The sequence below is a fragment of the Brachionichthys hirsutus genome, unplaced genomic scaffold, assembly GCF_040956055.1.
Source record: "Brachionichthys hirsutus isolate HB-005 unplaced genomic scaffold, CSIRO-AGI_Bhir_v1 contig_1388, whole genome shotgun sequence".
Classification (NCBI taxonomy): Eukaryota; Metazoa; Chordata; class Actinopteri; order Lophiiformes; family Brachionichthyidae; genus Brachionichthys; species Brachionichthys hirsutus.
In genome coordinates, this window is record NW_027180749.1 from 1862 (window position 1) to 23171 (window position 21310).

General features: G+C 43.8%; 1 protein-coding gene across 1 annotated transcript; it reads left to right on the forward strand.

The window, feature by feature from the left end:
* Positions 1-338: 338 nt before the first annotated feature.
* On the forward strand, positions 339-11737 carry LOC137916632 (rho guanine nucleotide exchange factor 7-like). Its single transcript, XM_068759607.1, has 18 exons — positions 339-537; positions 1171-1259; positions 2154-2248; positions 2365-2460; positions 2929-3051; positions 3603-3741; positions 3822-3881; positions 3997-4143; positions 5060-5146; positions 5236-5314; positions 5397-5536; positions 6207-6431; positions 6535-6628; positions 6956-7045; positions 7464-7643; positions 10815-10914; positions 11233-11287; positions 11492-11737. Exons 1-18 carry the CDS (start codon positions 339-341, stop codon positions 11612-11614), a joined length of 2121 nt encoding a protein of 706 aa, XP_068615708.1. The 3' UTR covers positions 11615-11737.
* The last annotated feature ends 9573 nt before the right edge of the window (positions 11738-21310 follow it).

Here is a 21310-nt window from a genome sequence, read left to right on the forward strand (position 1 = left end):
CATCTCACCACCGAATTTCATCCATATCGGATCCAGAATGCGGTCAGGAAAAAATATTCAATTTTGACATTGACAAAAAAAAATCAGTGACAAACACACATCGACTCTGATTCACGTTTACTTTTCATGGTTGGTGTATAAAGATACCAAGAACAATTTAGAACTCTTTGACGATGATCCAGATCACCGTGTGGACGGTGTCGATCCAGTTAGGAGGGGAATGAGCTGCTCTCTCGGTGCTTCGCTAGTTTGATCTGTTTTATTATAAAACCCTTCTTCGTGAAAGCCGTCCTGCTCTCCTCTCACGTCTCTGCTCTACCCCCCCCTTTCTTTAGGACATGTCTGAAAACAGTGGGCAGCAGCTGCTGGTCAAGGCGCGCTTCAACTTCCAGCAGACCAACGAGGATGAGCTCACCTTCGACAAGGGTGATATCATCAGCGTGACTCGTCAGGAGGACGGGGGCTGGTGGGAGGGGACGCTCGGCGTCAGGACCGGGTGGTTTCCTAGCAACTATGCCCGTGAGCTCAAAGGCTCGGGTGGGTACCTCAGCATCAGTGATGTGTCGCTGTTAGTGCATTAGCGTGGCGTTTCATTACATCTTCGGCGACATCCTTCATGCTAACACATTTCTGAATACGGCCGTCCTCCCCCGCGAGGGTGTGAAAGAGCGGCAGGAGAGATGAAATCCTTTTAAGCAGTCAGACAGAAGCAGCCGGTAAACAGCATCCTCTGTTACCATCGTCCTACCGTTCCATCTGGCCTCATGTCAGCAACGCTGTCTTACATCTGCTGCGTCTCGAGGCCTGTTTATTCTCACTCGCGAACCTGCTTATGGTGGCGAGAGACGATCAAAATCTGAGCCTCTGATTTATTTTGTCTCTGAACATTTAAACGATTGTTTCTGTCCACGTTAGGCGCCGTCGGTTTAATAAACTCGAGCCTGCACAGATCAGCAGCTGATTGTGTTTGCAATACACAAACGGGACAGTCATAGTTTCACTAGACAAAAGAAAGACGACCGTAATTGGAACAAAATCACTAAAACGAACGAGACATGATGAGCATGTTTCAGGGTTGTAATGCCTTGCTGATTTTCCGTGTCAGTCGACGTTCAGTCATGCTCGGTAGACTTTTGTGCACTGATTAATTTCTTTTGTCTCTGGTCTCAGACAAACAAGTGTCCCCCAAGTCTGGCACTCTGAAGAGCCCACCCAAGGGCTTTGACACCTCAGCAATCAGCAAGACCTACTATAACCTTGTAAGGATTCCAGTCGGTACTTATTAAAAATCTAATTACACTAACGGCATGTTTGCCTTTAAGGATCCTCACTCTTGTTTTGATGCCTGGTTTAGCTGGAGCACGGAGCTGTGCTTCTCCTCCCATGTGTTGCTTTGACTGTTAGCAGGATTACTCAAAATGTTCTGAACTTGTGATCTTGTGAATTTTGAATTGCCCATTTTTTGCAAAACAGTTCATAGATTTAATCAGAGACAAACAAACTAAATGTAATCAATCATAAACTCACAATGTAATTTATTTTGGTGTTCCAGTTGGATAGAAGCAATTCTAATGTCAATATTTAAGTATAAAAAAAGGTTCTAAATTTTTTTAACCATTTTTTGCAATAATTTGTTAAATATACAAAATTCAATAAATAATATCGAAGCTGTTTTTTCTTATTTGCATCGTATTAATTGCACGTATTAATTGCTTTAGTAATTTATTGTAATTTATGTAAGTTATTTATTGTCATCTCGCATCAGTGGTGTAATTTATTTTAGATTAATTGTTAGTTTGCACTGGCGGTGTAATAACATTTTATTTTTGTCTTTCTAATGTTACGTTGCATCAATTGCGTAATTTAATATTGGATTTATTTTTATTTGTATTGTTATTTGTATTGTTTTTTGTGGATGATTTATGTACGAAGGACTTTCAACGGAAACAAGCCCGCAAGGGCTTTTTTGAAATGCTCCTCTTAGACAGGATGTTTGAGGTTATTTGTACTGTAATACATGCTACTGTTTGACTGTACTTGTACTGTAATACATGCTACTGTGTGACTGTACTTGTACTGAAATACATGCTACTGTGTGACTGTACTTGTACTCTAACATTCTATCTAATAAATATATTCATCATCATCATCAGGTGCTGCAGAACATTTTAGAAACAGAGACTGAATACTCCAAGGACCTCCAGAGCATTCTGACAAACTACCTGCGACCCCTTCAGAGCTCCGACAGGTACGACTAGAAGTCCGATGAAAACAGCGCCGAGTTATCTTCGTGTTATTGTTGCAGGAGAAGAACCCGGATCAGGAGACGTGAACATTTTAGCTGCTTGACTCCTCTTCCTCCAGGCTGAGCTGCTCAGACGCTGCCCTGATCCTGGGAAACCTGGAAGAGATCAGCACCTTCCAGCAGATGCTCGTCCAATCGCTGGAGGAGTGCACCAAGTTAGTCCCTCCCCTCCATCTCAGCCCCCCACTGCAGCAGACTGAGTGTTGAGCTGGCTGAACTACAGGGAGTTTGATTTAAACCTCAGATTTAGAAATCGTATACTGTTACACTTTACTTCTAGCATGTACTGCAGCTTCCCTGCATTGCAGTATTTATACTACTGGAGCGTACTAGCCTACCCCCTGCAGGGAACACAAACAACAACACACACACACACACACACACACGCACACGCACCAGTTGCCTTGCCTATTATACAACGGTTTACATCCCCTCCTCAGAAGAGAGGGACCTCCCAGACTCGTCCTTCCTCCCCAGTCTGAAGACGTCAACTGAGTTTCTTCTTCTTGCTAGCTAACGGCTGCTTGCTGTTGTTCTTATTTTAATTTTTTAAAAACACGCATATCCTGGCTCTTTTCTTGCCTGAAGCGTTTTATGAATGTGATTTTGTATTTTCTCGTCAGGCTTCCGGAGATCCAGCAAAGAGTGGGAGGCTTCTTCCTCAACCTCATGCCACAGATGAAGGCCCTTTATGCCGGTTACTGCTCCAACCACCCATCTGCAGTGAACGTGCTCACGCAATATGGGTATGGAGTTTAAATATCTGTTCAAACTGTTGTTGTGCAGCAGCAAGGAGTGAAGTAGGAGGTTTTTTTTTGTGTTACAAAGGATAGCAGCCATTTGTATCGGAATACGGAAACGGGACTGGAGTTTTTGTTGGATGCTCATTCTATCATGCTGTCATGGATTACATCTGTCCCTTTGTCCATCTGTCCTTCAGTAATGGGTTAGCGTCAAGCTCTATCGTTCTTAAAATGCTGGTTTGACTTGTGTCTCTGTCTCTCAAAATGTGTTTGTTTCCTTAAACGTTATATACCATTAAAGTTATACACCAATTACCAAGTTAGAAAATGAAACCAGGTTAATCTCAGTGTCAGATTTAATCGCATTCTGCTGTTTACTTCCGCCAAGGAGGTCATGTTTTTACCGGTCTTGGTTTGTTTGTTCCCATGAGGGAAATCCAGTTCACCTTAGGAGTATACGGGAGAGGTACCAGCATGGCGTACAGATAAAATGCTTTCTTGATGCAACCATTCAATGTTTTAATTTGTCTCACGATCTCTCCCTCCCCTTGCAGAGATGTGTTGGGAGAGTTCATGGAGGGGAGGGGTGCAGTCACTCCGGGGATCCTCACCCTGACTACAGGCCTCAGTAAACCCTTTATGAGACTTGACAAGTACCCCAACTTACTGAAGGAGCTGGAGAGGCACATGGAGGTTTGTATCCGAGCGGCTGCACAGAGCGCTTGTGTTATAACACGTGTTTAACAGCCGTGTTTCATTCATTCTGTTTTTAGGAGGGTCATCCTGACCGGCCAGACATTCAGAAGTGCATGGCATCTTTCAAAAATGTGTCTGTAAGCTGCTCTCGGTTCTTCTTCTCTCAGATGTAGCATGTTACCAGATTTAATAAGAAGTAAAATGGATTAATAACAGGCATTAAAGCTCTCTTTATTGATTTCACTGTGTCAGACTCTGTGCCAGGAGAGACGGAAGCGCAAGGAACTGGAGCTGCAGATCCTCACTGAGAATATCCGGCTGTGGGAGGGGGACGACATTAAGACCCTGGGCTCTGTCCTCTACATGAGCCAGGTCTTAGTCCAGAGTCCCGGCTCAGAGGTACCATCGGCCGCCACTGCCTGCCATGCATTTTGATACAAACTGCAGCTGATGTCGTCTCTTCTCATTTTTCCCACATTTTATTTTATTTTTTACAATAATTCAGATCAAAATTAATATTTATTTTTAAGCTCATGTAACACATTCCATGCATCTCGCAGGGTTAATCACAGCTGTAGTATAAAAGAGAAATGAAATGAAGAGTAATTAGAAAGATTAATCGTCACCGTCTTTCTGCGTTCATGTAACTTAATCTAAGATAATGTATTTGTAATAAGTTAACTAGAGTAGAATCAGTTCTTCTTACTGCGACACCTTAAGTGCACTGAAACCTTTATGGTGAATAAAACGAGTGCACTAATGAATTTCTTTGGACAAAAGCCTCTGCAAAGTGAAGGTGATGAAATGAAAAGGTTCTGAGAACAGCTTCTAATGATCGCTCGTTGTGACCAGGGCGCTCCGCTCTTTAAGAGTTCTGTCAAAAGTGACATATTTTCAGGCATTCCTCTCCATTAGGATTCGCTAACTACCTCACTTAAAGGCTTTATTCTAGGTTACGCTGTGATTTGAGTGACGTGAGAGAATTAGTTGCATCGGTGAAAGCAGTTTATGTCAGAGATTCACTTTGATGAAATCACAGGATGAAACTGAAGACAATGGGAGTAAACAACGAATAAGATACTTGTTTAATCACATCCGTCGTGTTAATGGTCTGAGAAATTTCTCGGGAGTAAGTAGTTTAGCGATTTCAAGTAAAATATATAAAGTAAGCAATAGTTAACACAAGGGCTTTAACTGCTATGTCCAAGTCCTCTTCTTGGTTTGCTGCTGTACAGATCATGTATAGAGTAAAAGGCCTAACGCTTCACCAGAGAACTCACTTCAAGTATTTCTTGGATCTATTCCTGTTCGGCAGGAGAAGACTGAGCGTTACCTCATGCTCTTCCCTCACGTTCTCCTCATGTTGTCTGCCAGCCCCAGAATGAGTGGCTTCATATTCCAGGTAAGGAATAAACATTCCCCAGGATCAGCTGACTGCCCCTTTAATAGTAGACGTGTGCCTGAAAGGCTGCATCTCTTTCCATCCTGCAGGGGAAATTGCCCCTCGCCAGCATGACGGTGAATAAACTAGAAGACTGTGAAGCCCATAAAAACGCTTTTGAGCTCAACGGTGAGGCAGCTTGAGACGGGCAGGATTCAGGATGTGACTTATTTATACATCAGGCATTCAACAACACCGTCTGTTCCTGCAGGCACGATGTTTGATCGCCTCCAGGTGGTGTGCACCCACCAGCAGGACCTGCAGGACTGGGTGGAGCACCTAACCCGACAGATCAAACACACTGCTGCTGCAGCACCCAGCCACAAGCCACTCACTGTTCCCTGCCACACGGTCAGCACATCAACGCCAACACTCACACAGTTTCATTTATAGTATGTGGTTGAAACCCAACGCCGACATGCTATTGGCTGCCTCACTAAATGCCTGTAAGCTCTGTGAAAGGATTCTGGTTGCTACATTTATTGACCTGAATACCAATTTATCAAATAAATATTTGGCCTCCATCAGTTTTCCGGTATTTTGTCTAGAAGTAACTGTTTGACAAATGATCGTGTAACCTGTGAATGCGTGTACCAGGCAGTGGGTCCGCAGGAAGACCCGCCCCTTATCCTATCCAGTCTTAACCTGGATGTGCTGTACGTGTCGGGTTCTGGATAAAAAGCCGCAAATAGATGGAAAGTAGAAGTGATTAGTATATCGTGGAAATTCTTTTAATTGTATCCCAAACTTTCTGGGGCTTACGAGTATCATTATGTTCAGGCATTTGCACAAATGGCCTCTTTCATTCAGTTTGAAAACATTGTCTGTTAATGATGACATTAGTTCAGACTTTATAGATCTTCTATGCTGCTGGGTTTAAAATGTGTGCAAAGCATTCAAACCTAGCAGCAAGGAATTGACTCCCTGACAACTACGAGCTGGAATTGTTACTGCCAGAAGGAAGTGACTGTCAGGCCGGTCGTTTTTCTGATGAATCTCGTTGTTTCCTTTCATTTCGCAGCTCCCGTCTCACCCGCTCACCCCATCCCGGCACGCCGAGGGTAGGGCCATGACAGTGGCTCCCACCTACCACACCCTGCCTCACCCCTCCTCCCATGGAACATCTCTTTCGAGCACCATGATGTGGGGCCCACTAGAGCCACCTAACACCCCCAAACCCTGGAGTCTGAGCTGTCTGCGGCCCGCACCCCCTTTACGGCCTTCTGCGGCCCTGTGCTACAAGGAAGTGAGAGACTGTTTTTATACCGGCAGGAACACATTTCAGTATTTTATTTTATGACAATTCATTGATTGGCATTCAATCGCCCTTTTCCGCCCCTGATGTACAGGATCTCAGTAAAAGTCCTAAGAGTGTCAAGAAACTTCTTCCTAAACGCAAGCCTGAGAGGAAACAGTCTGAGGAAGACTTTGCTTTGAGGAAGAGTACGTTTAACATCTTTCTTGACTGATTGTGTAATCATCATTATCACGATCGTGTGAAAATATACATATATTTTATCTTACACACATACAATTTAATGTGATATAACAAACAAGCTATATTATTATTGATTACTGAGCTTTAGAACACTGGAAAACAATTTGCTTTCTTCCATCCAGACTTGCTGGTTCCCCCTTTAGTCATTTGTCTTTTGCATAAAATGCTAAAACTTAGCATTTCCTATGTCCAACTGTTGCACACGCTGTCATTTGTGCATGCAGAGCTGCGGCTGTGAATAAAGCGCTTGCCTTTCGCCTTGTCTTTCTCAGGTACCGCTGCTCTGGAGGAAGACGCCCAGATCTTGAAAGTTATTGAGGCGTACTGTACCAGTGCCAAAACTAGGCAGACTCTTAACTCTAGTAAGAAAACCAACTCTTATCACATGTGCATGCTCAAAAGAAGAGAAGCGCTGACGGCACCGACTACGCTGTCGCTGCTGCACCTTTGTTCTGTAACTTTCTTTAACACTGGCATTCTGAACTGATCTTTTTAACAGTATCTTTCTTCCTGTCTTCCTCTCCTCACTCGTTGGCATTTCTCTGCTTTACCTTGAGTTTCTTCTGTTTCTCTCTTGCCATTGCTTTTCCCATGCTGTACTATATTTTTTTCCCTCCATGTATTCTGTTTTAAATAATCCCGTCCTGCACCACTCTGGTTTTTGTGATTTACCATTTGTTGTCGTTGTCGTCGTTTTGCACCATCGCTCTTTTCTGCCTACCATTTCCCCCCCCCTTTCATTTGCACTGTCACCACCAAAACCCTGCACACCCCGACCAGCCTGGCAAGGCACTGACCTGATGCACAACCACGTGTTGGCCGACGTGGACCGGTCCTGTATGGACTCTCCGGGCCGCCGTAGCAGCGTGCCACGGCCTGAATTGTCCTCTGACCTTTCGGAGGACTCTGACTATGACTCCATCTGGACCACCCACAGTTACAGGATGGGTTCAGTGCCGCGTAAGAGCTGCATCTCTCACCAGAACTAAAGAACGCACGGTGCTGCCACACTGTGCTGTAATGTAAAGTACAGCGTGCTTACCTCTCTTATCTTCAATGTATTCAAATAAACAACATTTTTTTTTATTTATGTATTTATTTTCTATGATATTTTTAAGTTATTTACTTTATTTATTTTAACTATTTGTGTTCAGATGTTTCGGACATCTCCCTGTTGCCTTGCCACTTTCCCTTTTACGTGCCTCCTCTCTGTGTCGTCGTCATGCGGTAGATGTTTAGCTATTTCTTGTTCATTTATCTTGAATGTTACCACCACTCTCTGCGGGGAGTACAGGGATGTCGGAGTGGAATATAAGGGAGGGATAAAAGGGGGGGGGGGCAGATCTTTTCCTGTCTGATATTCAGATGTAATCCAGGAACGAGTGTATTCTGTTTGTCATCTACTACTTCTCTCCTGTATCTTTAGAGCAGACATGCTCAAACATAGCACAGATGCCATACACACATTCATCTCCTGGCAATATAGCAACATTCAAATTAAATACCTGAACTTCTTTTTTCATAATTTGGATTTTTATTCACATTGACAGCGCAAAGCAAATAAAATGTAACATTCCACAAAACCAAAAGCCACTTTTTTTTTTTTTTTTAACTAGACCGAGACTGTCCTTATTTGAAGTTGCTGCTACTGGAACTTAAACCTCTCCTCTGTCCAGTTGGTGTACCGGTAACGCTAGCGGATTAGTTAAAATGAATGAAATGATCAGTTCAACCTTAATTCAAGAAAACCCCTTTTTGTATGCAGCCTTGCAAATTGATTTGATTGGCTGGTTTTTTAAATAATTTTCTCTGCTTTCAGTGATTTCAAACAAAATTTTGGCATTTTGCTTGTGATTCTTGCAGCTTTGAAAAAATAATGTTTTAAGAGTCAATATTAAGATGAGTTTTTATTGTCATAGTTCTGCACTTTTTACACTGCAAACATTGAAATTCCATTTACACCCTAGCACAAGGGCCTCTTCAGGATCAGTGTTCTTGTTAGTCTAATCCGGAGACGTCCCTATTCCACCTTCAATGGAGTGAAGACATCTCTGAAAACGATGTTTGCGATCAAGAACATTTCAGTCTTGTGTGAATCACAAACTAAATTCCAGTTAATTAACGGGATCAATATCAGACAATGATGAATACTTTAGCTCTAGATAGCTTCCTGAGAATTAAGTAAGAATGTTTTTTTTAAGAATTGACCAAAATTTAAGGATTCATTTCAATAATTTACTGTATTACATAGTCTAAGCATCATCCCTTGAAGCCTGATCTTCACCATCTGTCATTGGTTCTACAGGGTTGCATTTATATTTGGTTTGAAACCTCAAGTCCGTTCATGAACAAAGTTAATTAGAATTAATCCATTTAAACAGCATCTCAGTCTTACAATAAAAATACAAAACTGCAAAATACTGCCTAACAGCTGAAGTCTGAGAGGACAAATCTAAACGTCTTCTTCTTTTCTCTGAGTTAAAGGAATAGTTCAACATTTTGTGAGAGGGTTTGGAGAGTTAGATGACGGGGCATGATGCCACTCTCGGATCTGTTAAAAACATATATTTTGGTTTCAGATACAGGAGAGCATAGTTTAGCGTACGCAGGGAAGGGAAGGGAATCTGATTGCAGTTAGCTTTTCTCTCGACTTGTCTGAGTCTGGCTTGTGATTTAAGACGCGGGAGTGGTTCCAATCCTGTCGTAAAACTCTGACAAAAAATGGGCATTGAACTATTTTATGAAGGGGGTAGCCATTACAGAAGTCTGGTAATCTGACCAGATTATTGTTAAATCAAAAACAAACAGCCCTCGTGTTACAACAAAGTAGCGCCGATGGCCTCATAATCCGGACTACGCGCCTGCGCTGTCTGGCGTGTGGCGTTTCCCATGTCTCCTGCATCGATGACTATTTTTTATGAAGAAATATTTTTCCAGTATTACTATTAAAAAGTACAGGTTGGCATCCGCTTAGGTTCTAATCTCCTTTTACAGCGAGAAATGCGAATGATGTACGTCGGTCCATGTTGCAGTACTTTCTGCTGTTTCAGAAAGTATTTCTTTATTGTATTCCTTCTTTTGTATGCAGATGTTGTTGTTTTGTTTTTTTTATTTATATTTGATTCTGTATGTCAATGTTTACAAAATGATCCCCGGAAGAATCATTTTTTTTTTTTTTTTTTTTAACATTCGTCTATGTCAAAGTTTACACTGAAAATTACAACAAGAAGTGTTTGAATTCATTTGCACAATCATGTAAAGGGCCAGTGGGTGTGGGGATAGAGTCTGTTGAATTCTGTACTTTCTGTCTTCTACCTAGGGTGTGTACGATATAGTCCTAATGGTAGACTTAAGTATTCGGTGTTGCTGTAAAGTAAATGCTCATTTGTAGTGTAAATGATCATATCTGTGTGGATTAAAATAACAGGAACAGAAGACCTGAACTACACAAGATCGTTTCTATGCGAGTTACTCATTGAACCTCAGAATACTGTCAGAGTGGACTTGAAATATAAGAGCACATCGTCTCCCTTTCTGTAAATACGGAGCAAGAAAAAACTAAAGAAATCCATTCTACCTTTGCAGAGCATTTGAGCACTGTCCGTATGTCATGTCCTAAACTTTGTGACGGGTGTATTCTGTGGGTTTAAGAAGTCAACCTGTGGGTCAGGCGGGGCGAGGACGCCGCGCTCTATGTGCTCTAATGCTGTACTCGGTTCGCTCGTGGCCGTGTCTCATCGTGACAGCGCCGTCGGTGTATTTGTTCCACACTGCTGAAATGTTCAAGTCCCAAACGCTGTAATATGAGTTCTGAATAAATCTGTCATTTGGTAGACACTCGACTGGAATTGTGATGATTTGTTGAAAAGGCAGATTTGATTGTTGTTGTTGTTCGGGGGGAAAGATGTGCGCGTTTCAATTCATTTCAGATTGACAGAATTGTAATGTGGATAAATTGTCTGTGTGTGTGTTTGTGTGGTATCTTAACTTCCTCTCTCTTCCCTCTGGCTCTCGTCTGGTATCTGCTCTCTGCATGATGCCCCCCCCCCCCCTACGGCTACCGATGAAGGCTGTCCTGAAGCTGAGACGAGCACACTGCCCATTATTGAGTGCTCTTCTGTTTTGAAACAGGGCCGCTAACGGAAACCGGACTTCATGTGATCATCCCCCGTGAGAGGAAGGTCCTGATAGAGGGTCCCAGTCGAAACGGACAGAGTGCAGTGGAAGAAAAGTAAGACTTCTCCGTTCATGTTCCTTTTCAGGGCTCAGGTTCATTGATTAAATAAAATATTCGGGCAAAGTTACTGTTATAGGGTGGTGCAGTGAGTAGCACTGTCGCCTCACAGCAAGAAGGTACCGGGTTCAAATCCTACCTGTGCAAATTTGTATGTTCTCCCCGTGGGTTCCCTCTGGTCCCCCCCCCCCCCCCCCCCCGTGTGTGTTCCGTGACTCGCTGGCGACACGTCCGTGAACTATTGACCCTTGTTCTTTGACGCATCAGCCCCTGTCTGGCGTCACCGGTCTGTTAACCCGGTGTTCTGTTGTTAAGGAGCCTGGTGGATGTGGTGTACGCCCTGAGGGACGAGGTTCAGGAGCTGAAGCAGGTGAATGTTTGGGATGTTCTGTGAAGAACCGGGTTCACCTGATCCGTCTTCCATATGAAATCAGCTGGTTGGACCGATTGTTAGCAACGAAAGTGTAGGCATAATTCTAGCTGCCGGCAAAAGGGCTTAAATACACTTTGTGACACCTGGATATAAATTTGTGGCTGCAGCAAACATGAATGACTGGATCGTTTTACCACACAGGATAACAAGAAGATGAAGCGGTCACTGGAAGAAGAGCAAAGAGCACGGAAGGATCTAGAAAAGGTTGTGAGGAAGGTGCTGAAGAGCATGAACGACCCCACATGGGACGAGACGAACCTCTGAGGGCCGTCTCCATCTGCGCTTGGGAAAGAGAAATACCTTGTTCCTGTATGTGCTGGAGACGCACACACACAGTCACACGCTTCATCATTTAACGCTGGTCGTGTGTGTGTGTGTGAGGGGTGGAGAGTGAATCTGTAAGCGGGTGGTTGTGTGTTTGCTCTAAGCATTGCCGCTGCCCAGCTGGTGGAAGGACACGAGTCAGTTCTAGGCTGGATCGTATGTTCCGCTCCAACATTCCCTGAACAGCAGGATTGATGATGAGGTGGAGACGTCGCTTCAGAATCAGTTGCTGTTTCGCAGTGTTCAGTGTGGCTGGAGGACAGCAGAAGCCCCGCCCCCTCTGTTTACAGGCAAATGGTCTGTGCTCTTCTGGTACTTTAATGGTGTTAAAGGTCACCGGGGTCTGACCTTGACCCCTGACATTTCAAGACCGCTCTGATGTTATTTAATTATTATTTTTTTAATGAAATTATTTTGTTCGGCCTTTTATCCCGACGCAAGCCCGGTGATTTTAAGCTTGTGCCCAGAAGCTCATCTTTTGTGTCTGTTTTTTTTATTTTATTTGGTGTTATCTTTTGACTTTCTCTCCAGGCATCCGAGGGAATTGTACAGATACAGAACTTCTGCTGTATCATATTCAATACAGCTAAAAGATGAGCCTTTGCAATAAATGTGTTTTTTAGAAGAATGAGCCCGAGTCTCTGTTAAATCTGCTTAAATGCTACTCCGAAAACGAGGACCGGCCGTCTGTCGGTAGGACAGAGACGCACAAGGACGAGTCTCGCTAGCAGGAGACGCCTGCGTTTACACGAATTGACCGACTGAACCTGATTTAAGGATGAAAATGAGCCTCGGGTGGCATTTTAAATGCAACTAAAGTCATGTGAAACAGCTGAATACAGGTTTGACTGACGCCGATTGCATCTCGTCCTTGACCCCGACTCGACCGTCGTGCACGTGGATCTGTGGATCTCTGCGTGTTTCCGGATCAACCGGACCATTGCACGCCCTTGATAGTCGTGAAAAGCTTCGTGGGGGCGAGATGACCCCTTTCTGCTGCTGCTGCTGGATGAATGAGCTCCAGATGTCGACCTTTTCACGGCGACCCTCACCTTGTCCACTCGTGAGTAATGAAAACAGTCGCCTTTTGTTTCACGCTGAATATTCCTGCAGAGGAACAAAAGGCACAATTCACATTCATGCTGTGGAGCAGATCTGGGCATATAAAGCCAAGGGCGACCGTGTCGTGCTCTGACCTTTGTCAGCCCGACTTGCTTCCTGGTGTCGGGTAACGTCCCGGTGCAGGACGGATGCACCTTTACAGGTGGAGTGAAAGAGAAAATACACACTTTTACTGTGTTTCCACCCCCATTTCACACGGACACAACCTAATGGTTGGCTGTGAAACGTATGAACTGAAAAGCCAGGCATGTATTAAGGAGGTATCCGGCCTTCCCCAGCCCCTCTTCACTCTCGCTGCCACCCTCCCACCAGGACGGACTGACAGCTTGTCACTGAGGCTGCTGCACAATAACGCCTCAGACCCCACAACCATTGTGGAGCTCAGAAAACGCATCGAGGTCTTCCTTCTCTTTCATTCCCTCTTTTTTCCCCTCTTTTCAAAGCAAAGAATCAATCAGCTGTACACACACACACGACTCACTTCTTTCCCCTTCCATCTGTCTATTCAGCAGCCAGTGATCATTTAGGCTTGACATGTATTGTGGAAAAACTGAGCTGCTCTGCCTCTTTCTTCTTCTCTTTCTTTCTCTCCTTTTCTCTTTCAACTGTCTATCATTAGTGTCCAGGTCTCACAATAAACGCACAGAGGAGGAGAAGAAAGCGAAGAGTGAGGGATGAATTGATGGATGGGAGGATAAGCACTCAGTGTCCTTTCTTTAAAGATTTGTTATTGTACAGTACTGTCTCCCAGTCATTTTTGGTTGGTGTTTCAGTCTGAAAGCCCGTCCACGTGCTCTTTTGTATGGGAAAGCAATAAGGCCCCATTGAATGAAGCTGAATGGACCTGCCATCCTTAGGGGCTGAGGCCTGAGGACTCCTATTCTTTAGCCCCCCAATCTAATTGGAGCTGAAATGAAATGGAGGTTTCTTATGAAAATAGGCTTTGTTTGGCCGCAAGGCTGGTAATTCATAAACAATAAGCAGGGCTCTATTGTGTAGATAATAATATATTCATGCCACTGGAGATGGGGAGAAAGCAAGGGAAGGCTGAGGATATATAAGGGGGGGATAGGCAGAGACAGAGATGGAGAGCGGAGGGGAAAGCGGAAGGGAAAGAGGAAGACCAGAGGCTAATCGGAAACAGTGTGTCGAAGAAAATTGGTAAAGGTCGGCTAGAGGCAGGAGACATTTTACAGGAAGTGAAAGGACTAAAAGTGGGTTGGAGCGAAAACTGAGTGAGAATTGGGCGTGGAATTGGCAAGAGTAGGAGAGCTAGTCGATAGGAAGGAGAGGAGTGGAGTGAGGAGGGCGGGATATGGGGGGGGGGGGGGGTCCGAGTCCCTCCGAGCCCACAGGTGACTGGTTTAGCAGCAGTGGGGGAGGAGAGGAGTGAATGAGAGTATCATAAAAATGGAATTGGTTGCAGCCTGCAAATCTGTGTGGAGCTGAGAGTGGTGGAGCTGATGGAGTGGATTGGTCAAGTGCAGAGATAGAGCCGGGCAAGGGCAGTCAATGTCTATAGGCGAGGGGGGAGAGGAGCGAGGAGGGGAGCCTTCATCAGCAGGAAACTGTCAGGACTGCTTTCGCCACCAGGAGATGGAATGGGTGACGCAGAAAAACAGGTAAGCTTTTACTCCCCTGCGGAGCTTTATCCGTTTATCTGTTTAAAAGTTGTGTCTGTGATCTCAGCTGATGCCGCCCACTTTGAAAGACGCAAGTTTGACAGCAGGACCAACGCCGGACTTTAAACTGTTCTCTGGAGTGATGGACTGACGGGGGGGGACGGGGGGGGACGGGGGGGGGGGAGACCCTGCTTCCTGAATCCGCCCTACGCAGCTCTTAAAGTTCAAATTACAGGCTATTTACCATTTCATTTTGGAGCAATGCTTGTAAGACCATTGGACTGAAAGGCGCTCGTCCTTCTGGATATCTCAAGAAGACAAGCTGCAATCTTGACTTTGCAATTTATTTTTTATTTATTTTTACCTTTCAAAAACTTTTTTTTTTTTAAACAAATGTTTTATCCTGGACAGAGTTTTGGGACAGGATGTTGAGGACATAATTGCAAAACTGAAATTCACTGCCTCAGGGATAGACGTCTTAACTAATGGTGAGTAAATCTGAAATAGTACTTCTAGCTGACTTTTTTTGTGCATCTGTCCGAATGTGTTTGAGGTGTTTGCACATTCCTGCACAGGCAAGGTAAAAACAGTCCAATTCATTTTGGCCCTCGTCAATTCAAAGTTATTTTGCAACTTCGTAACAGTCTCTGCGGAATGCAAACTAATAAACAGGAGTCAAAGCAAACGTGTCTTCAACATTGCACTGATCTCAGGCACTGTGAACTGCATACGGCCTTTATCTAAACTTGTCTCTATTTGCATGCAATTAAAACCACAGATAAAAAGGTCATTTAAATATACTGACTAAGAAATGTACATGCATGAGTGTGCTGCGGGTAAACAAGAGAACCAGCAGCTGAACAGTGCAGGTTACACACATATATTGCATTAAAGAGGGTCTAGAGAATCACGTCAGTCTGTCAACTCATAATTGATGCACGAAGCAAAAAATAATAATTAAGATGCTTCTTGGGAGAAAAGGTCCTTCATATAATCAATAATCAATTCTTGGTTGGATATCAGCTTCTCCACTCGAAGAAGAAAAAAAAAGGATTATGATTTATTGGCGTTTTTTATTGCTGCACATAATATACCTAAACTATTGAGTGTGTTGCGTAACTTGAACACATGGCCCCTTGTTGTGGGTGACTGGTGACAGCTGTCATTATATTGCAATTCTAATGGAGACCACGTGCAACTTTTAACGAATTAGGAATGGTGAATGCAAAAAAAAAAAAAAATGCACAGAACTTTTGTACATCTCTGAAAACCTGTTTTTATAATCACGCTGTTGCAAGACAATTGCCCTTTTGTATCCTGTATATTAAGGAACGAAACATTTAAGATTTACATGGGAGTTGAAAACGATCTTGCCGTTTGACTCTTTTTTTTTTAGAATAAATAGCTTTCTTGTACCAATTTAACAAAAAAATTCAAGTAGATATAAACAAATAAGTTTCTTTTTTTTTTTATTGTTACTTGGATGCACTGATCGTTTGGCACCTGTTCCTGTGTTGCTCCACTAGATGGCGGTATTCATCAACACATGAGCCGCGGCGCTTTTCTGCGTGTCCGCTGTCTGACAAAGACGCGCCACAAGGACGCATCCGTCTCCCACTTGTCTGATGCTGATGGGAGATAATGGCAGATCCGAGCATCATGACGGCAGCACACTGGATGTTATCAGGTCGCACCGCAGTAAATCGCTGCCGAGGCTTTTTGTTAAAAGTATCAAACGCTGCTTTCATTACAAAGTTAGTCGTTTGGCCTTGGTTTAGAAAGTTAGACCATAAAAATCCAGAGCTGCATTCATGTCACAGTGAAGGATGTGAACTCCCACCACGAGATGGCAATCACGCATAATGTAAATCCTCTCAGCCGCCTGTGTGCGTGCGTGCGTGTGTTTACCTTGTACGCTCTGGGTCCTTTTCTTTTAATAAGTCTTTACATGAACGTTTTGCTGCTTGATTCTCTTTACATGAACGTTTTGCTGCTTGATTCTCTTTACATGAACGTTTTGCACTGTTTGATTCTTTACATGAACATTTTGCAGTGTTTGATTCTCTTTTCATTAACGTTTTGCACTGTTTGATTCTTTACATTAACGTTTTGCTGCTTGATTCTCTTTACATGAACGTTTTGCTGCTTGATTATCTTTACATGAACGTTTTGCAGTGTTTTATTCTCTTTACATGAACGTTTTGCACTGTTTGATTCTCTTTACATTAACGTTTTGCGCTGTTTGATTCTTTACATGAACATTTTGCAGTGTTTGATTCTCTTTACATTAACGTTTTTCACTGTTTGATTCTCTTTACATTAACGTTTTTCACTGTTTGATTCTCTTTACATGAACGTTTTGCTGTTTGATTCTCTTTACATGAACGTTTTGCACTGTTTGATTCTTTACATGAACGTTTTGCACTGTTTGATTCTTTACATGAACGTTTTGCTGTTTGATTCCCCGTATTTGTCTTTTTTTGTCATGTCTCTGTGAGCAGACTAGAGGCGGATGTTTACCTTCTGCAGGTCTTTGTTGTTTTCTTGATTTGCATGCAGCAAAGTGGTTGCTGGCGGTGCTGGTCACTACGAGTGGCTGGCATTTGGAGCCTGGTAATCAGGCTGCGGGCAAACATGGGGTGGCAGCGCTCCGAATGGTTCGCTGAAGATTATCCGAAAATTATCCATGAATTATCCCCCGGAATTACGCCACTCCTGTCAGGGCCTGTCCAATGATGGGACCGGGAAGAGGGACAGTGTTGGACAAAGATGTATGAGGTTGCACATGTTGACAGGGAGAGATTTGGATGGAGCATGTGGTGTGTCTGTCATATAGTGTGTGTGTGCGTGCTGTAATAATTCTGGCAGTGTTGGTACATTGGGGTACTGGAGCATGTTAATCCACATCAAACAGCTATTAGTAGCTGATTTTACTCGTAAAAGTCGCTGGTTATCTGGCAGAAGTACTAAATGTCTACGAACCTGTGAAGTATTTTATTAATATACTGTAAGTGATTTAACATTGCAAGAACGATGACAGAAGCATTTTACATGAAAACGCTATTGGCAGGTTTGCATGAAACTTTTATCAGAGATCGCTATCGGTGATGGGAAAAGCTGATTCTTCCCCGCAGGAGAGGAAATGCTTGACTTTTTGCTGAAGTTCCAGGCGAAGGAATCTAAATACAGGTGCTGCGTGTAAATAGGAGTGTAAGTTGTTGGGAGGAGGGAGCATTCGGAGGAAATGCTTGTTCTTGGCGGAGGTTTGCAGTCTCTGAACACTCTTGTTTTTAGTCTGTTGTCCGGCGTTTTGCTTTTCCACAAGGCATTTTTGTAGTGCCAGAAAGGAGCTATTGTTCTCGACTCTAACGCAATGCAAATTTGGCACGCAGCCCTCTCACTAAAGTATCCTCAAATCCCTGAAATCTGCTACGAACTGTTGTGCAAATGTTGTGCGTGTCAACATGTCCACGCGAGGTGTTTATCCTCGGAGCTGAAGGTTTTGGGGGGCGTTTTATAAAGTTAATTCCTGTGTGACTGCTTTTACATTGTGCTGTCATTAAAGTCTGGTAGATAGGACGCACTAGTGTGTGGCAGCTTGAGCCCCCCGGGGGTGGGGGGTGAATAGTGGTGGTGAACCTCTCTGCGATAAGTGTTCAGTAAATGGGTCAGTGGATTGTCCTCCCCGGCTCAATCTGAGCTATTTTCCCTGACTGAGAACACAAATTGTCCTTCGTATTCATCCCGTAAACAGACCACCAGCAGAGCAGACTCCACGTAGTTTATTGTGGGGGGGTGTTTTCTTGTGCTTTGACTAAACACGGGGCAGCTTGGACATGTGAACCATCATATGGGGTAACACGTGCACCCCCCCCCCCACACACACACACACACTCAACAGCAGTCCATATGTGGTGCTGGCAAACAGAACAAACCACATGCTATTAAGGTGAGAAAACAATTAGATGCAGAGCAGGTGCAAGAGGAGGATCACAAAGAAGAGGACAACAGTGAGAGGGACAGAGGGGACAGAGGCAGAGGGGACAGAGGCCAAGGTGGCGAGAGGTTAAGGACTCCTTTTTTTTTTTGGATGCTGTACTTCCTGCAGGGCCTTGTTTCTTGACCTGCTGGTTATGGAGGGGAGGTGAAAAAAAAATCCTGAGAGAGGAGTGGAGGGAGAAAAGGCTGAAGCCGCATGCAAGGTTTCAGGGTTAGAGGTGGAATAGCTCAAATAGGAGGAGTATTTGCTTCTGGCCGATGGGGAACAATTGGACACACAAGGAGACGTGCACACACACACACACACACACTCGCACCAGAAACAAAAATGGACATTCTCACACAGAAACATGCACACACTTAGAAGTACTATCCCAGCAGGCTATGAACTTCAGTGCAGTCGTTGCCATGGCGATACACTGAGCTGCTGACCCCCTGACTCCATTTTTCCTGCCGTTTGGCTATTGAAAGAGATGATTGACAAGTGTCCAAATGTCAGCCGACCCAGCCGGCCACACATGAATTTTATGTTGCTTTCACTCACAGGAAGGAAAGAGTGTGTGTGTGTGTGGATACACACATACATGCAAAATGTGTGCTTTTAAAGGCTTAACAAGTAAATATGAACCCTTTAAAGCCTGAACAATAAAATAATTGCTAGAATAATCTATTTAAATAATAATAATATTATTATTATTAATAATAATGTAAGGTCCGAATGGAACCTTCTGACAAATTTGTGAAAACAAATGACATATATTTTTTTAATATATGAGTTTTATTTTCTATAATATTTGCTAAATCTGGAATGTTGTTTTCATGCAAAATGCAGACGCATGTGTCAGAGTTTATCCATCAGGTTTTTCGGAAGAACAAATACCAAACTTATGATACAAAAGTTTCAAAATCCTGAATGTGTATCAAATGTGACACACTTGGCTTTAAAGGGATAAATATCCTTTACACTAATATTCTACTCCCCGATGCTTAGAACATATTGAACAAACACGTTGCAGCCCTTCTGATGTGAGACCGCCCAGCACGCGTAGTTGGTCTTTATGAGCTGTGCTGATAACCTGTTCAGTAGAAATGTCAATTGGTGTTTGGTGCTCTGTGAATATTACGAGTCTCCACTTACTCTTACATCAAATGCAATCAGCGGCGGTTGACACGCAGCAGTGCGTCTCACACAAACAGTCCCAGAATGCTTTTGCTTATTTCTTTATATATTTCCCCCCCCCCCCCCCCAGGTTTTTTTTATTTTTTTTATGCTGCTTCCCTTTTCTCACTGTTTCATTGTTGGCTGGCTTGAAGGGATCGGCCTTATCTTGATCACCCACAGAAACACATTAACCTCTCCTCTCTTATCTCTACACTGGTCATTAGTGCTGAGACCCTTACGGCCCTATTGACAGGGGGCACGGAACCCATGCATGCGTGTGTGTGTGTGTGTGTGCATACATGCGTTGAGTTATCGCAGGTGACACGCGGTTGAGTTGAGATCTGCTGAGTTGGTGATCTGAGACGATAACATTATTAGCCTCTCCCTCTCTCTTTGTGTGTGTGTCCGTGTGTAGGTGTGTGTGTGTGTGTGTGTGTGTGAAGTATAGCAAGTGAGAGTGGATTTTCTTTGACATTATCAGGGGGAGATGATGGTAGATCTTTACGTGCTGCTTTTTGATTCCTCAGTGATCTGATATTAAAACATCTAGTCGTTAACTTTCTGATTTATTTACCAGATAAAATTGATATGATTTTAGATCACGATGGCGCGTATTCATACTGAGATCTGAATCACTCCATCCGTCCCCTGAGTACGTTGGGAGAACACGTAATAAAGCCGAAGCCCCCGTCATCAGGTTTTCTCCGAGGCCACTGAGGGAAACTAAAATGCACTCTGTGTCTAATGCAGCCGCGTCGGTGCTGAATGGGATTCTCTATTTGCTGCTGATGGAGCATTTAGATTCCGATTAGTCAAACAGCTGTCAACAGTGAGTGCATTGCAAATTTAATCAATCCAATGATGCCATATCTTGACACACGGCAATCAAAGCATGACAGCGCTAATATTAGCACCTGCTTTAATCGTGAGGCGTTTGGGATGCACCGACATGCATTTTCTCATGAATCCTGTCATTTGCAGCTTTTCAGCTACGGCTCTTGTCATTTTAAACAAATGGGGGGAAAAAACAACAAGAAGAACATAGAATGTAAGGTGGCACCTCTTCTCCCCGACATTTATTCATTGCACATTCATTCTAGCTGGAAAACAAAATCCCACTTTCTGATTGCACGTCATGGAGAAATGCATTTCATCGAGCGTCAACTGCTTTATCGCAAAATGCGGTACTTATCTGTCTGTGTTTGCCGTCTCCTCCTCGCCCCGTGTGTTCGTAGAGCCGACAATCTAACAGGTTAAAAGAATAATTGCAACTCTATTTACCCCAAACAGCCTCTCCTCTGCACATAATTACACCCACACACACACAGGGTCACTCATGTACACAGACATACTATCACATGCTGAGGCTCTCTCAGAGAGGGAGGGAGTGAGAGTCCCTGCACTAATATTTAGGTAGTAACAGTGATGTGTTTGAGTGAACCTCCTCTTGTCCTCCTCTTCAGCGCGGAGCACCGTTAACCACCGTTAACCACCGTTAACCACGGCTCTCACCGGTAGAGCAGCGGCGCTACCTTGACCGCATCCACCATTCTGTGTATTGTGGGAGAGATGAGAGATGTGCATGAAAATATTATGACAATACAATCCTCCAAGGTGAGGGGCTCTGCAGCTTGGGGGGGGGGAGGGACGTATATCCGTAATTTGTTAAAATCCTGGTTGGGGGGGGGGGGGGGGGGGGGGGGGGCAGAGATGATTGTTGCCAGTCGTTTT

Bases quoted from the DNA above. Each gene is read 5' to 3' on its own strand.
- LOC137916632 (XM_068759607.1), top strand. From the start codon at position 339: ATGTCTGAAAACAGTGGGCAGCAGCTGCTGGTCAAGGCGCGCTTCAAC. The intron at 538-1,170 runs GTGGGTACCTCA...CTCTGGTCTCAG, and splicing joins CCGTGAGCTCAAAGGCTCGG to ACAAACAAGTGTCCCCCAAG. The intron at 6,629-6,955 runs GTACGTTTAACA...TGTCTTTCTCAG, and splicing joins AGACTTTGCTTTGAGGAAGA to GTACCGCTGCTCTGGAGGAA.